The 12584-nt window shown below is 36.5% G+C and overlaps 4 protein-coding genes across 5 annotated transcripts in view; 1 reads left to right on the top strand and 3 right to left on the bottom strand.

The window, feature by feature from the left end:
* Positions 1 to 45: 45 nt before the first annotated feature.
* On the bottom strand, positions 46 to 669 carry LOC128722160 (uncharacterized). 2 transcript variants are annotated; one of them, XM_053815999.1, is made up of 3 exons: positions 546 to 669; positions 299 to 490; positions 46 to 227 (listed from the first exon to the last, which is right to left on the bottom strand). In XM_053815999.1, exons 1-3 carry the CDS (start codon positions 610 to 612, stop codon positions 115 to 117), a joined length of 372 nt encoding a protein of 123 aa, XP_053671974.1. In that variant the 5' UTR covers positions 613 to 669; the 3' UTR covers positions 46 to 114. The 2 variants fall into 2 exon arrangements, with proteins under 2 accessions (XP_053671974.1, XP_053671973.1); XM_053815998.1 differs by having other exon boundaries at positions 299 to 502; positions 546 to 645.
* A 1011-nt stretch (positions 670 to 1680) lies between these two features.
* LOC128732304 (uncharacterized) lies at positions 1681 to 4925 on the top strand. The gene is made up of 5 exons (XM_053825489.1): positions 1681 to 1910; positions 3346 to 3431; positions 3508 to 3550; positions 3632 to 3728; positions 4589 to 4925. Exons 1-5 carry the CDS (start codon positions 1847 to 1849, stop codon positions 4746 to 4748), a joined length of 450 nt encoding a protein of 149 aa, XP_053681464.1. The 5' UTR covers positions 1681 to 1846; the 3' UTR covers positions 4749 to 4925.
* A 2700-nt stretch (positions 4926 to 7625) lies between these two features.
* The window catches only part of LOC128730366 (uncharacterized), an 11153-nt gene continuing 6194 nt past the window's right edge, over positions 7626 to 12584 (bottom strand). The window contains exons 2-3 of the mRNA XM_053823411.1: positions 9598 to 9633; positions 7626 to 9513 (exon numbers count right to left, since the gene is read on the bottom strand). Of these exons, the coding sequence (XP_053679386.1) occupies positions 7808 to 9513; positions 9598 to 9633 (1742 nt within the window). The 3' untranslated portion in view covers positions 7626 to 7807. The remainder of the gene's footprint in view (positions 9514 to 9597; positions 9634 to 12584) is intronic.
* Positions 12140 to 12584, bottom strand: part of LOC128730365 (peptide transporter family 1-like) — a 4344-nt gene continuing 3899 nt past the window's right edge. The window contains exon 6 of the mRNA XM_053823410.1: positions 12140 to 12584. This exon is cut by the window's right edge and continues 25 nt beyond it. Coding sequence (XP_053679385.1) covers positions 12184 to 12584 — 401 coding nt within the window. The 3' untranslated portion in view covers positions 12140 to 12183.

Below are 12584 nucleotides of genomic sequence, written 5' to 3'. Positions count from 1 at the left end.
TAGTTCTACAAAGTTGTACAAAGAAATAAATTGGCGTAATAGAAAAGTGAATTTGTTTTGTTTACCTTATAGTTGGGTTTATTACGCATATTACTTCGTGGTTGAATCTTAAGTTTAAAGTCTGTGCTTCACACCACCACTTTGCTCTACGCATTTTGCTGTGCCTTTCTCATCGTAAACACAGCTTTTGGAAGTCCAGCCTTGGTTGTTCTTGAACTGCGAGGGATCTGTTAAAATATTATGTTTACTCTCAAGCCATAATGTTTGTATTGAAATTTCAGTAAAGCATACTGCTTACCTGGCATGAAGTCTGAAAAATCACTTCGTGAAAATAAGCCTCCTACGGCGCGTCCTCCTTGCCCGATGGTTGGAAAATTGTGTTGGTTTCCAAAATCAGGAAACGTAGGAAAGCCGTAATTTATACCTGCATTTTGCGACCTTGGAGAACGTTTCAAACTAGTCCATAGACGCCCGTGAAGGGGTTTAAGTTCTTGAAAGAAAACTAGTCAGTTACCATAGAGATACTTTTGTTACAATTTCTGTACCTTCGGTAGTTTCTGAAAACACAAAAATACCAATTTGTATCACTACTAACATGAACACAAACTTCATGGTTGAAAAACAACTGTGTTGAACAATCTCCGAAAATCAACAAATATAACCGTTTCATCAAGCAGTTTGATAGTGAATGCAGAATAATCAAAAATTTTCTTTGAACTAACGCTTCTTGATTTACTCATCTCTGCTATGAACATACCCAGCTTATTATCAGTCATTTAAGGCCAAAGGTTTCATGGTGTGATTGCATTTCAATGTTATCCGCTGTGCGGTAATGTTTTTATTTACCAAAATGCGTGTACCCAAATAAATGAAAGGTTCGGATGCTATTGGTATGTATAATTGTTTTTTTACGGCATGCTACATCCGTTTTTGGTATAATATTTGCTTTAGTGGTTTTGGGTTTCTCTAAATTAAATGCTTTTTCCTATTTTTACTTTATTAATTTTATTAATATTATTCCTTATGATTTCAAATTTTTCACAAACTTGTTAGCTATGGATAAATTCAGAACAAAATATTATTTCATTAAATTTAAATTTTACAATTGCAACTGATGCTATAATGATCAGTCGAAAATATTTACTACTGATGTTCGTATACATAATAGGACGGACAGAGCGTGTGTATCTAATGTGCTAAGCTTTAACATAAAACACATTGAGTCAAAGATACTTTAAACATAAAATGTCGTACCGCAATGTGCGCCACGTCAAATTCGATCACGTCTGGTAGAAGAGAATACCTATGAACCTGTGAAACAATGTTTACGACAAACCATGAATGAAGGAAATTGCATAAAAAGCAAATACATTCATAACGTTAGAAATGGGGAATGGCTCAAACAACAAAATCTTTGCGATGGAGCTCCCTTATGAACAGAAACTGTCTATCTTTGGGGCCAAAGCGCACTCGCCAACTCCCAAAGCACCGACTTCTTCATTTTTACGTGTTGGCTATTGGCCTGAGCCAAGCAAACCTGAAGTGTCTGCTAGTGCCTTAAGAAAACACCGCTATCCAGCGCCATTCCGTTGTATCGTTGTGTTAAAATGTATAAAGTATCTTGCAGATCCGCCTGCCACGACATTTGTGCCCAAGTTGCGTCTCGTAGAAGATCACGTTTGAGTGACTCGTTTGTATGTGTAAGCAGGCATTGAACTTGCCGTGATATTTGATCGCTCTTCTTTCCTGTTTACCTTTGATTTGCTTCCGCAAATCGTGTGATTACTCATAGTGACAAGTGATAATCAAGTGAATATTTAGAACCAGTAAGGGTAAAACCCTCAATATGAATACTGTTTGCGTTATGTTAGCATTCCTGTTGCTGATAGCAGCGGTGTCGGTGCAAACCGGTGAGCGATGCTTTGTGATATTAAAATAAATTGTGCAAAAGATCAGTTTAACAAAAATATGATTGTCACAGCAAAACAAAAAAAAGTTTCGATTTCATTGTAACTTCGATATGAGTACGGTTATAACGTATGCATCAAGGATCAATTAAAGTTAATCATACAAAAAATCAAATTTTTCAATTTTATACAATGTAGGTTTGGTCATCTAGTATTGCCAAATAAAAACGTTGAAACAAGAATAAAAATTACATATAATACATATTATTACACTGTTATAAACTAACTCAAAATTTTAATAATATATGTTCAACGCTCAACGGATGAACAGAACTGAACGACGACACTGGTTCTCTCCTTGAAAAAATCATGACGATTTCCTTGAAAATAAACCGGTTCTTTCCTACAAGAACATATACACAAACATACACGAGAACATTTGAAGATTGTGTATTTTTTGTTTGTGTTTGGTCACATAGTAGTGTAGACTCGACAATAGAGGATTGTCGATGATTCAAATTTAGTGCATAAGTTGTATTGCTAGCTTTTTTTAGCTCATCCAATGAGTTGAACTAAACTTTGCTATGCGTAATGCACATTGTCATTTAATTTATCAATAAGACATTTTATATTATACCATGATTTAGTTTGCAAAAAAGAAAGTGTTGATTATGATCGATAATACACAATGAAATACGATGTTTAAATTTTATTTCCTGTTAGTCAAACACTAATTATGATTACTAGGTTAAAAGTTAACCCAATGATTATTTTTAAAAAACGTACACAAGTAAACCACAAGAATTCTTTTCAATCTTTCTATTCTTTACTACAAGTGAAATTGCACCCTCGTAATTTTGTTGAAATACCACGGTTGGATTATAATTCAACATTGCATACAATATTTGTTTTATTGGCATATGTATTACTTTATTAGGTTCGAATAATCTTTCAGTTACGTCATTCACAGTTGGGAACATGTAATTTCCATTTTTGTGTTTCCACTTACATAATTATTTACCTACCAAATGCATTAACTTGTATTGTGTTTTGCAACAATCCAAAAATATGGCACTGTTTCTTTTGCGTTATTTTTTACGAAGAGTAGAAAACAACGCAATGACGTCCAATCTTCCAAACCGGTCGTGTCGTGGATTTTCTTAACTGATTGCGTAAAAATCATCATAAGGATGCTATTTTTCCGGTTTTGGCTGGTTTGCATATGCTTATCACTTATTCTACATTTATCCAGAATTTAACAAAATATTAACAGCTAATGTATTCATGTTGAAATGCTACAAAAATGTAGCATCAGAAACCAAAGTCTAATACAGTTAATACAGTTTCCAATAGTTAAGTGCATGAAAATCACCCACAAACAATAGCTTATATGGCTTTGGAACACTTCGTTTACCGTCTACGAATTATTTGATTACAGAAACTGGTTTTTACGTACCCAAAGCTTTCTACACGATCGATGAGCATGGCTTCAAATCTCCGCTCATTTACATAGACAATATTCCGGTTAGTATCAATTATGTATTGTTATCACAAAAATTGCAAAACACTATATTTGCAATCAATTTTTAAAATATTTCAGCAAATGTTCCAACGAGTTCGTAGATCTGCTCAACTTCCCCAAGGTATGAAAGAAATCGTTTTGGAAGCATCATCTGAAACATATTGAAATGATGTTTACGGAATTATTATATAAACTCTTACAGTTCCCAATTTTGGATTCCCAGTCAATTTTCCCGCATTTCAATTTCCTAACCCAGGGCAAGGAGGTAATTTCCAAGCAGTATCGATAACCAGCGGAGGGTAAGCGTGACTTTTTCTTAATTAATTTTGAATACATTCTATCATAATATGCTTATAAATATTTTTTTATTAATACTGATAGTCAGTTTAAGTATCAGAAATATTTTTGTTTAAAATTCTTTAAGTTTGTATTCTGTAATATCTTTTCAATATCTTACTTTTTAGATGGTACTTAAAGAATATAATGCAATTCCATCCTTCCTCAACGACAGTTTTTTCATAAAACCGTCAATAGTAGCAAACATTGACTTTCGTAGATGGACTAATTATCTTGATCAGTCTGGACATAATGGTATTAACACAAACCAAGCGTTCACAACACTCTTACAGCTTGTGCCTCATACTGTCTGAACATCAAGCGCTCTCATGTTATAAATGAGTTGCTGCTAGGATTTGGCTTACAGTTATTATCTTTTGATTTAATCTCAACGCATGAGGTTTTCTTATGTGTTGATTGTTTTTAGTTTTATTTTACAACCCTAGTATGACCAATCATTACCCAACCTACTACGCATTTACAATCTTCACATTGCTGTTCTCCTTCGACAGTAACAGTCTGTAGACGTTTTCAATGATTTTTTAAAGTTGCACAAAAAATATCTTTATTTTTTGTTATAGTCATACATGCTTTTGTCACTGTACCTATTCTAGTTGTCATCATTTATGACGTTAAACATACGGTAATTCTGTTAGATCTTTTATACGATGGATCTAAACATCAATATAATCAACCAAAACAACAAACAGCTACGCATGTTCATATATACTGAATTGAAATCTCACATATAAAGTTTCACCGTACTATCTATAAAATTTCATCAATTATCAACAAAGATGTCTATATTATACCTTATTTTCAGTCCTAGTGGCTTAAATAATCGTTTCGATGAAAACGGCCAATCGGCTACTGGTGGCACGACGATCAATACATTCTCCTCTCAAAATGGACAAGTTACTCATCAGACCCACCATATCGACAAGGACGGCAAAGTAACAACGCATACGAACAAAAAGAACTGATCAGCAGATGATCATGGAACTGGAATCATTGATTCGTTGCTTTTTATCTTTATCTGCATCAACTATATATGACAACGTTTTGATAATTCTACAATAAAGTTGAGTTTGTGTGTGTATTTTGTATTAGTGCCTCGTTCTGCAGTGTATTGATGTATTACGGAAGATACTATAGAAAAATAAAACCTTACAAATATAAACTATTTGTAAATTAATAATTTGTCTACAGCCTTAATAGCAGAATAAAAACTCAAACTGTTGCATAAAAACTATATATATATATATATATATATATATATATATATATATATATATATATATATATATATATATATATATATATATATATATATATATATATATATATATATATATATATATATATATATATATATAAACATGTTTATGTGTGTCCAGATCTGTCTTATGTATTTTTAAGTGAATAGTATAGCTGTTTTTTTAAGGCGGGTTGTATGCGAGCCCCCCTTTGTATCCCACGGGAGTAGGTGACGATTTGGATTCCTTTATAAAAATGTAAAAGAAACATGCATCCCAAAACCTAATCCCGTGGGGAACAAAAGGAGGCTCGCATACAACCCCCTTTCGAAAAACGGCTATACTATTCACCAAAAAACACATAACACAGATCTAGCTAAAAATTAGCACAAATGCTTCTTTTTATATTTTGCTAAAGAATCCAAAGCTTCGGCCACCCCGGCCATAAAGCAAGGGGGGCTTACATACACCCCGTCGAAAAGTTCATATTATTCGTTTAAAAATACAAATGGCTAACGAAACATCCGCAATTCATGTTTCTTTAAACGTTTTGGAGCAGAAACCAAAGCTTCAGTTAGCCCGATGAAGAAAAGAACATCTTCTATACCACTCTCTATCCCTATTATGAAACAATATGTAGGTCTGTTAATGGCTATACAAAATTCAAATGATGACCAATTTGTCTGAATATGTTTCATAAATCTGTTTGTAAAGAAGCCAACCCTCCTGCCCCCTGCTAGGTTGAAAAGAGAAGGGGATCTCCCATATATTCCCTCTCACGGTAATTGCAAATCGTTGAAAATACAAATAGCATCTGATTAGACCTGAAAATTGCGTATATGTTTCTTAAAACGCTCTATACAATATGTGATGAAGTATAAGCTTCCCGATTTGGTATATTTTTTTATCATAAAATATTCACTTCGGAGTACAAATGTCGTCGAAATCAACTCCAATTTTATCACCTAATACAATGAGTTTCAGCATTTTTGTTCTACAAACGAGGACCAAATAATTTGTTCCTCCCCCTTAAAAAAACACAGAAAAATTATTTAAAAATACATATGGCTTCCAATTCCATTGAAACATGGTAAAAATGCTTCTTATATTCATAGAGCAACAAAGATTCATACACGCAACAAAAATTATACGGTCATAGCAATAAAGCTCGGTCCGGATGAATTTAGGTGCGGATGATTATTCTTACACAAAAGAAGAATTTTCCTCCTTGAGAGGGTATTGGAAAGAGTATTGGAAAATAAGGTCAAGCATACCAATCATGTCTGATTTAAATTCAATGAGGCCATACAATACCTATTCGGAATATTGAAAAAAAATGCCCAAAATAACAAATATTATCTAATTTAACTACAACTTTTCAAGTACGCCGTAACACAGTCCATGCAAGAAGTAGCAGAGCATCAGATTCTCCAATGCGGAAAAGGGGGGATGCAACCCTAATTTATTAGAATGTTCAAATATCGCTAGGCGATACAAATGTTTTTTGTTTATTCTTTTAAACGAGTGACTTTTACATTTACATTATTCGGAAATTCACAAAATGCAAAGACGTCAACAAACAGCATCAATCATTGAACATCAATACAGATGAAATATAAAGGAAAATGAAAAATTGTTTCAGGCAGCTTCAGTGACGAAACATATTCTTATTAGAGAATGAAAAGTAGAAAGATTTTGAACGCCATACATGCTCAGGATGGAACAACATGCTACTTTTCCTCATTGCTATGTAAGTGTATTGATATAACGGATACAAGAAAAATGATAGTGGATAAAAAAGGATTTTCGTAAGAGTTAAAGTGGAAAACACCAGGCATAAAAAATAGGTTTTACTAATTTCATGACGTGAAAGAGGCGAAAGATTAGATAGAAAATGTTTGGTAAGAACGGGTTTATCATACGAAACGAAGATTATGAAGATAAATGGCAGATGTGAAACAACAAGAGAAGAAAGGATTTGAAATCATTTTTTTTCCTTGATAGCTAAAAGGGTAGATTTGTTGAAAAAGGAGTGCAGGATAGTTTGAAAAGACAAGGTATAGCCAATTGGGTAAGGTGTGTCAAGAGCAATAGAGTAAGATTAATTAAATTAAATAGAAAACCTTCAACGACGAAGCTAGGAATCACGAATATAGAATGAATACAACTAAATGAGAAAAAAGGCATATACGCTTCAAAATGTTCTATTTCATGTTTCCTTAAACTACGTCGACCCGAATGAAATCGGGTTTAATCAGCTAGTTAATAATAATAACAATGAAAAGTTTTCATTCAAAAATTTAGTAGTATTCAAACACTAAAGTTATGCAACAAACATTCGTAACTATGTACATAAATTATAGAAAACTGTTTGGTAGCAACTACCCAAGTTGAAATTTGATTTTTTTTGTATTATTCAAACAATACTCTTCTTACCGATCACCGTGGTTCAGCAATCGTTGTTCGGTCCAAGACTGCCTAATGTTAAGGCTGTCTATGACTTGAATTTTTCTCATAGTTAGATTAGAAAATAATTCTCGTAGCGTAGCATACGGGACTCAGTAGAGATTTAAGCCGAAACCATTCGTGTGTTAGAACAGCATATTTAGAATTAAATACAACCACATTCGAACTGCATATTTTATTTTTTCGTCTAATATATCGTCTAATAGCTATTGCGTTGTTATACATTAAGGTGTATAGTTTTACAAGTTTAAATTTTTCTCACAAAATATCAAAACGACGATAATTTATAACCGTCCGATAAAATAAAATAAAATCATATTTTATCCCTTATTATTATCATAAGGACGTAATATACCAGGAGGACCTCCGAAAATACCGCTGTACGATTCAGTAAAGGCATTGGTATGTTGTAAGTACTGGCCAACTAATTTCTGCTGTTCATTCTGCTGAGCAGAAGAACCCGCTGTACCACTTGGTGTGACGTGTGTGCCTGGTCGTTGCTGATTGCCTAAAAGACCTGGTGCACCTCCGAAAGATCCGTTAAATTTGTTGCCCCCGTTAAATGTGTTCGTTACCGGAAAAGGTCTCACGGCCTGGGGATTTTGCGACACGATTGACGGTATCGTTGGTCTTGTAGCGATGCTATGGCTGTGGCTTCCTGCATTAAACGACCCTGTGAATTTATTTGATGTCGGTTCAACAATAGGTAGTTGTGATTCAGCGGATATTGTGTGGATAGCAGGTACCGGAGCAGGTGCAGAATGTTCAGAACCAAATTGTTGCGCAGAAGATGGTAGTGGGGAGATATGAGTCGCCGGTATACTGAAGGTAGGGGGAGAATTTGTTTGTAAAGGTTTTGTATATGCTGTTCCAATAGTAGCTTGATTGCCGAGAAACCCAGGTGATCCTCCAAAACTGCCGACATATTTATCGACAGTCGATTTATCATTTGGTCTCGCCGTTGATGAGAATGTATTCGGAGGTTTCACAGGATTAAGTGACTGAATCTTTGTTACTGACTGAACCGTTGGAAATTGCATTGGTTTTGCGGTCGTTGTGTAAGCTGTACCAATGTTTTGTTGATTACCTAAAAATCCGGCTGAGCCTCCAAATCCTCCACTGTATTTTTGAACCAATGTGGGTTTTGTGGTAGTTTCGGACAGAGCATGGCTGGGGAGGTTATTGTGAGCCGGAAGTGGTCCTGGAAACCTATTTGCCGTTCCCAGTGTTGGTTGTAGAGATTGTGCCTGCTGAGTAACATCAGTTTTAAATCCAACTTCACCATTCGTCACTGCTGCAGAGTTCTGCGCATTTAGCGATTGAGGCGTTGATGATGTCTTAATAGATCCTTCAAAAGGATCACGCACGAAGATTGACGATCGCTCCGTATCCACTTCAACATTATACACAACGGGCAGCTGATCTGGAAACAACGGAGGCAACAAGCCATTCACTGGTTTTTGTGCAAATAGTATTTTGCCTTGTTCGACGGTTGGAATTTTTGCGAAGGGTAAAAATTGTTGTTGAGCATCAAGGGGTTTTGCCGTTGTGGTAGTCACGGGAGCACCTACTTCAACAGGTTCCGGATTTGGCGGTAACAGAGCAACATTCGGCTGCACAATCGGCTCGATTATACCGGAAGCGTAGCTAGGAACTTTAAAGTTAAGCTGTCCAATCTGTCCATTGCTTGGAGACTGAAAGTTAGAGCCTCGATTAACATTTGTTTTAAAACCAATTGGTTCCAAGTCTGCACTGGCAAGATCCGTGAACGGTGTCACAGGATTACCATAGCTATCACGCAAAATCGGGTTGGATTGTAGTGTAAGCCCACGAACGTCTATATTAGACAACTCGTTATTGACACCAGCTGGTATCGTATTGAAGGAAGAGGCATCATTTGCTAAGCCAAGGTTGCGTCCTTTAGCTGCAGAAAAGCTTTGACTACGGTTAATCGGTGTAATAGCAAGATTGATAATGTTGCTGTCCGTCACAGGAATTCTCCCATCAACTGATCGAGCCGAATGAGCTATTGATAGAAACATTCCTTTATGAACGAATATGAATACATTCATTTTGCTTTGCTATGAATAAAAAATCATTTTTTTCTTACCTGAAACACGTGTCACTTCTGCAGATGATGATACAGCTATAATGAAATATAGTACACATAATTGCTTTAATAATTTGATAAACAATATATTTTCACATTGAAATATTGCTACTGTATCACTACAGAATATATCACTGTCTGGGAAAAATACATTAAAGCCTCTGGAAGCTGCTTTTCACTCGCTACTCCCACTCAATACGACGTCGTCGTACAGAACGATAACATGTATCTCAATTATCCAAGCTTAGGTCACTATAAACAAGCAGGACTATAAACAGCAAGCGAATTGGATTGGACCCTTAATACGGGAAAGGATTTACAATTGAAAGCTCGGAACGTGGAACTGCAGATCACTCTTATCAGACGAAAGTATCCTGATTCTGTTCGATAAGGTCCTTCCCCGCGGCTTCGAAATAGTAGCATTTTAGGTGGTGCGCTGGAAAGGCGCAACGTTGCGATGGAAAAGACAGTGATCGTATATTGGTCGGACAACGGTCTCAGAAATATGACAGAACCTGGATAACTACAAACGAACGAAGAAACAGCAGACCCTGCTCTTCCAGGCCATAAAGCGCCGTTTTGAATAGTCCGATTAATAGCTGCTGAAGCAGCTTTCTCATTCCGGTCTGCTGAAAACGATGGGCTGGCGACCGAACTCGTCAAGATAAGGCCGAAGGGGCTTACCGTAGAAATGCACCAGCTGATCGTGAGTATCTGGGGTCAGGAGAAACTGCCGGAGGAATGCAAGCCAGGTGTCAATCACCCAGTACACTCAAAAGGGCGACAGGCTGGAATGTTTGAATTTTCGTACCATCACAGTTTTCGATGTCGCCTATATATTATATATTCTGTCCCAGATCTTTTTTGCTGACTTGCGCCCCTTGCTACAAATGTCGTCGGTAGCTATAATGCCACGTTTGGTTTAGGCAATTCCACCACCGAACAAATTTTTACATTTCGGTGGATCCTCCAGAAGTGCTAGGTGCGCCAGATCCCTACACACCATTTGTTCATCGACTTCAAGGCGGCCTTTGATTGATGGGTGGAAGAGGATAATGAGGAGGAGGAGAAGGAGGAGGATAATGAGGAGGAGGAAGAGGAGGAGGGGGATAGAGGATGCTAGCGTATTAGTTGACGGCGACAACCTCGAGGTGGTAGAGGATATAGGTCGTAACTTCGGACAACTACGTAGCAGCGAAATCCGGCGCCGCACTGTGCAGGGGAATCTATGGACACGAGTTTTGAACCATACGAACGTAGGATGCAAATACTTTGGGCGTGTTTGAGCGACGCAACCTCAGGATCATCTTTTCGGTGTGTTCGAACATAGAGAGTGGAGGAAAAAGTTTAACCACGAGCTTGCTGAGCTATATGACATTTGGCGCAGGAGACCATGTGAAGCAAGACCTGTCGGAGATCGGAAGTCTGCATGGATGGGAAGCTACAGCCAGGTACCGAGCATCATCGAGAACTATTGTTGACCAGTCTATGTCAAGACGATGTGCTCTATTGTGAGAAGGCCAGTTAGAGACAGAGAGAGAAAGGTGACATAATTTGACTTAACCAGTATTTTTAAAGGAAGCGAAACCGATCTAAGAGAGGCTCTCATATATTCCCTCTAACCTTCCCTTAATAATGTAAAAACCACTCAAAATATAAATGGCTACTGATTTAACCTAAATATTGTATACGTGCATCTTATCACTCTCTATAGAATATGTCGTGTGGCATAAGCTTCCCGTTTCAAAACAAAAGGAGGCAATCGTACATCCTTTCCTCGCAGAATATTCACACAGGTAAACAATTCTCTTTATATATATGCCTCTACAAATGCCTCTTACTGTTTTTAGAGTGGTATTTGTGCATCCGAGACTGAGCTATACCAGTAGGGAATTAAGCGGGGCTTCCAAAGATCCTCCTTGTTAATATTTAAACAAAAAGTTCATTAATCTAAATGTAGTGTAATTTTCTGAAATTGCCCTTTATGTCGAGTGGTGAAGTTTCTTATTCTTGAGCGAAGAAAACACAAGCCTTTCTTCTCATCATATCGAAAAATATGTTCGAACATACCAATCCCGTCTGATTTAAATAAATTTACGCTAAAAATTCATACTTAATTTCAAATACTTAATTCATACAAAGATTGGAGAGGTTACAGCCCTCTGTTGGGCAGTAAATGGATGGAAGGCATGTATTCTTTGTTTTGAAACAAAGATTTCTTGTAAAAGATGAAATTTGTTGAAAAAGAGTAGATTCATACTTAAAAATGTGTTTAACCTATTTGCAGCGCGAGGAAGAAAGATGGGTGTAGCAAAATGGAAACTCCAACATATGTTATTAATAGAATGAAGGCAGCTAGAAATCGCAGGAAGACGAATAAACACATCAATTTTTACAGTGCACCAAACGAATTCGGTTAACTCAGCTAGTATTACATAAACTTGATTATACATTTTTTGATACACGCTTTATTGCGCAAAAATTTTCATAGAAAATTTTTTATAATGCATCGAACAGTTGTTATTTTCATTAATGTTATGTATTGTTTTTAGTTTTATTTGCAAATCCATTTGAGCGATTGGTGATCTATTCATCAGATTTCTTAAAAGATGGATTATCAAGTCCATTCTGTTCCTTTTGATCAATCGAGAGGGTTTCGTTTAGGTCATCTTCCTCGTAGGTCTTCAACGGTATCTGCTTATAGCGCCAAGCCAGAATAGAAAACAGTCCCATATCGACGAACATTAATCCAGCAAACAATACAAACTCCCATTTTTGCGCATCGAAAATTTTCGCTTCTGCTACGATGACAACGATCAGATTGCCCACTGCAACCGTCAACTGCCAGCAACCTTGCAGTACGGATTTCATACTCTCGGGAGCTTGTGTGAATGAGAACTCCAGTCCTGTAATGGAGTACATCACTTCACCAAGAGTCATTACCACGTACTGCGGAATCAGCCAAAGCATATTGACTGAGTTTGGAT

Source organism: Anopheles nili, chromosome 2, assembly GCF_943737925.1.
Source record: "Anopheles nili chromosome 2, idAnoNiliSN_F5_01, whole genome shotgun sequence".
NCBI classification, from domain to species: domain Eukaryota; kingdom Metazoa; phylum Arthropoda; class Insecta; order Diptera; family Culicidae; genus Anopheles; species Anopheles nili.
Note: the sequence above shows the minus strand (reverse complement) of the source record. Positions and strands in the feature narration are given on the sequence as shown.

Coding starts and splice junctions, on each gene's coding strand:
- LOC128722160 (XM_053815998.1), bottom strand. CDS start 612: ATGAAGTTTGTGTTCATGTTAGTAGTGATACAAATTGGTATTTTTGTG. Junction 503..545: donor GTTTTCAGAAACTACCGAAG/GTACAGAAATTG, acceptor GTAACTGACTAG/TTTTCTTTCAAGAACTTAAA. Junction 228..298: donor TTTTTCAGACTTCATGCCAG/GTAAGCAGTATG, acceptor ATATTTTAACAG/ATCCCTCGCAGTTCAAGAAC.
- LOC128732304 (XM_053825489.1), top strand. CDS start 1,847: ATGAATACTGTTTGCGTTATGTTAGCATTCCTGTTGCTGATAGCAGCG. Junction 1,911..3,345: donor AGCGGTGTCGGTGCAAACCG/GTGAGCGATGCT, acceptor ATTTGATTACAG/AAACTGGTTTTTACGTACCC. Junction 3,432..3,507: donor TTTACATAGACAATATTCCG/GTTAGTATCAAT, acceptor AAAATATTTCAG/CAAATGTTCCAACGAGTTCG.